Source organism: Vulpes vulpes, chromosome 12, assembly GCF_048418805.1.
Source record: "Vulpes vulpes isolate BD-2025 chromosome 12, VulVul3, whole genome shotgun sequence".
NCBI classification, from domain to species: Eukaryota; Metazoa; Chordata; class Mammalia; order Carnivora; family Canidae; genus Vulpes; species Vulpes vulpes.
This window is the reverse complement of record NC_132791.1, coordinates 84,318,637-84,321,856: the sequence shown is the minus strand read 5'-3', so window position 1 is coordinate 84,321,856 and position 3,220 is coordinate 84,318,637. Positions and strand designations below refer to the sequence as shown.

General features: G+C 53.0%; 1 protein-coding gene across 1 annotated transcript; it reads right to left on the bottom strand.

Moving 5' to 3' along the window:
* Window positions 1–1,824: 1,824 nt before the first annotated feature.
* NHLRC1 (NHL repeat containing E3 ubiquitin protein ligase 1) lies at window positions 1,825–3,220 on the bottom strand. The gene has a single exon (XM_025999220.2). It carries the CDS (start codon window positions 3,159–3,161, stop codon window positions 1,974–1,976), a length of 1,188 nt encoding a protein of 395 aa, XP_025855005.2. The 5' UTR covers window positions 3,162–3,220; the 3' UTR covers window positions 1,825–1,973.

Here is a 3,220-nt window from a genome sequence, read left to right as displayed (position 1 = left end):
CTTAAAAAAATATTAATACACCTCTCTGGTCAAGATGATGCCACTAATAACTCCAAATAGGACAAAGTCCCTTGAACTGGCTAACCCTGAGGCCATTAAAATGTCATTGTTCCTGAGGACAACTTCTGAATGGTCCATCCAAGGTTGGCCCACTTGCAAATGACCAACTCTGAACCTCTATCTCTGCCTAAGGTGGCTTTTCTTGCTATACAACTGAGAATAGGTCACTATTCTGAGGTCACTGACCTAAGGATGCCTTCTAAGGATAGGGGAAAGGGATTGTCCCCAGAATCCCCATTTGGAACGCACTTAAAAATGGTGGTCTACGAGGCCTGAAATCTTCACATGACACGATGGAAATATTGAAAGCATGATGGGCTTTTGAGGGATTACATGGACCCCAGCCTCTCTTTTAGCTCCAAAGGGCAAACTTAACCTTCTGGAACATAGCTTACTTGTAATTTGGGGGCTATCTCCAGTGCGTATGTTATACTTATTAAAACTGTTTGTCTAATAGAAACCTATTGTTTTTTTTTAATTTTTTTAAAAAATTTATTTATTTATGATAGTTACAGAGAGAGAGAGAGGCAGAGATACAGGCAGAAGGAGAAGCAGGCTCCATGCACCGGGAGCCTGATGTGGGATTCGATCCCGGGTCTCTAGGATCGCGCCCTGGGCCAAAGGCAGGCGCCAAACCGCTGCGCCACCCAGGGATCCCAGAAACCTATTGTTGATACAACATCAGCTATGACCTGAGGCAAACTCTTACCTCTCAAAACCAGAATTTTCTCTCCGAGAAAAAATATATTCTGTCACTGCTTCTGAGGTGTCAGTGGTTTGGTACTATTACAGCAGCCCTAAACTCTGAGATGTTGACACTAGCTACAAACACAACAGTTTATAAAGAACCGGCCACCTCCCCTGAAATTTCCCCTTATTCGCTCAATCGACTGCAAGCATTAAAGCAGGCCTTACCTTGGTCAAAGCTTTATTTCAACTCAAGAAGTGTACAGGGTTTTACCAGCGGCCTAAATGCTAGCTTAGCATCAAGGGAACTGGTTAGTGAGAATACAGTGTGTGCAATGGGACAAATTTAAATGGCACAGAGAAAAGGGCTTCGGGTTGGCACGGATAATGAAGAGGTAGGCAAACTCATTCTGCCGTGAACCAACGGTGGCGGCCTCTTGTTCTATGAATGCAGACCTGTCACAGGACTGCCTTCCAGCCATCTCCCACTGGAGGTGTGTCTACAGTACGGTGGTCTGCAGTAGTTTTGAACTTATATCCACACAAGCCTTTCTGCAGCAACCAACTAGTATTTTCTGGGTTCCTATGATGGAGGACATCCAGGTCCCAACAGACATGTTTACCTTTCCCAAGGGCAGTTCAAGGATCCACAGTCATTCTACCTAATGTGACATCAAAGAACCAGCAAGTTCAATGACACTCACGTCCATGCTCATCACACTACCCTTTTTCCTCTTGAACTCTCTAAAAAGTCTCCTTTCTCTGCACGTCCAACCAAGAGAAATAGCTACCTGTAAAGAGAGTACACACAGTAACAACATATAGTCACATGTTGTTTTTTCACATCTGTTATCCTACTTAGGAGCAAGGGGTTGGGGAGTCAGAATTGAGTTCCCATTGTGACCGTCACAGTAAGTAAACATGACCTTCAGAGAATCACTTAAACCCTCGGGTCTCAGTTTTCTCATCTCTAAAATGGGATTAATGATGGGCATTACCTCCCTGGGTACCACTGTAAGGATTCACTGAGCTAATATTTGCAAGTTTCCTAGCACAGGGAGCACATAACTCAATAAATGGTAGACTTCATTATTATTCTTTAATAATTACCTTGAACCTTTATAAGTCTGTCAGGCAGTTATAATGATCCCCGTTCGAGAGATGGGATTAATTCATCCAGGGTTAAACTGGATTAGTGGCAGTTCCAGGACCCCCACCACACCCCATTACCCCCAGTCAGCCTTGTAGACTTTTACGGAATGGGCTGCACTGTCCAGCACAAGAAGAGAATTCTCCTTGGTGAAGGTCAGTGCCACAGGATGGGAAAGACCATGGGTGATGATGGGCTTCAGGACTGGAAATTCCTCAGGCTGTCCCAAGCACAGGACGGCCTGACTAGAAGTATCCGCCACAATCACATTCCCCTGGTGATCAAAGGTCACGGCGGAGGCAGTTATTCTGGAGGGGAAAAAGAGGCTGAGCCCAAAGGTATCCACCTGGCCGATCAGCTGCATAGCTGGGCTGAACACCTTCACGGCGGTGCTGCCCGCCCCAGTCCCCAGCCCCGGAGGGTGCTCCAGGACCGCGATGGCCCCAGTGAGCCAGGACACGGCCACCCCTCGCGGGCTGCACAGATGACCCTGCAGCTTTTCAGTCCTCTGGAGGGCTCCTTCTGCAAAGTCGACTTCCAGCAGGTGCAGCGACCCTGCCTCGGCGTCAGTTACCACGACCCCATTCTGAGGGGTGGTCTCCACGCCCCAAGGTAAGGAAAACTGGTCTCCGATGACGAGCTTGATCTGGCCAAAAAAATCAAACACTTTGATGGACCGGTCGCCGGCGTCGGTGACAACCACGTGGCAGTCGTTGGTGACGGCGACGTCGAGGGGGTACCTAATGTCCTGGGCAGCCTCCCCCTTCTCTCCAAACTGATGAGCGCATCCTCCCCCGGAGTCAAAGATCTTGACCCGCCGCCTGCCGTCGTGCACCACCACGACCCGCCCCGTCTTGGGGCACAGCGCCAGCCCCGTGGGGTTGACCAGGGTCCCCCAGCCCCCGAACGCGTGGTGGCAGGCGAGGGCGCCCGGGGCGCAGGGGGCGGCGCGGGGCGCGGCGGGGGCGGGGCGAGGCGCCGAGCCCAGCAGCTCCAGGAGGTGAAGCACCGGCAGGCAGTCGCTGGTGTCGCAGCCGCGGCAGGCCCGGCGGCAGAAGGGGCACTCCAGGGCCAGCGTCCGCGGGTGCGCCAGGGCCGCCACGCAGGCCAGGCACACCACGTGGCCGCAGGGCAGGTTGCGCGGGCGCCGCTGCTGGCGGTGGCCGAACCTCTCGAAGCACACCTTGCACTCGAGCAGGCTGACCTCGGCCTCGCGCACCAGCTCCCGCAGCGCCCGCCCGCTCCCCGCCGCCTCGGCCCCCATCGCGCGGCCGCCGCCGCTCCCCCGGGCGCCGCGCTCGGTCCCGGTCCGGGTCCCGGTCA

What these genes read in the sequence shown, in the direction of transcription:
- NHLRC1 (XM_025999220.2), bottom strand. Translation starts at nt 3,161, where the DNA reads ATGGGGGCCGAGGCGGCGGGGAGCGGGCGGGCGCTGCGGGAGCTGGTG.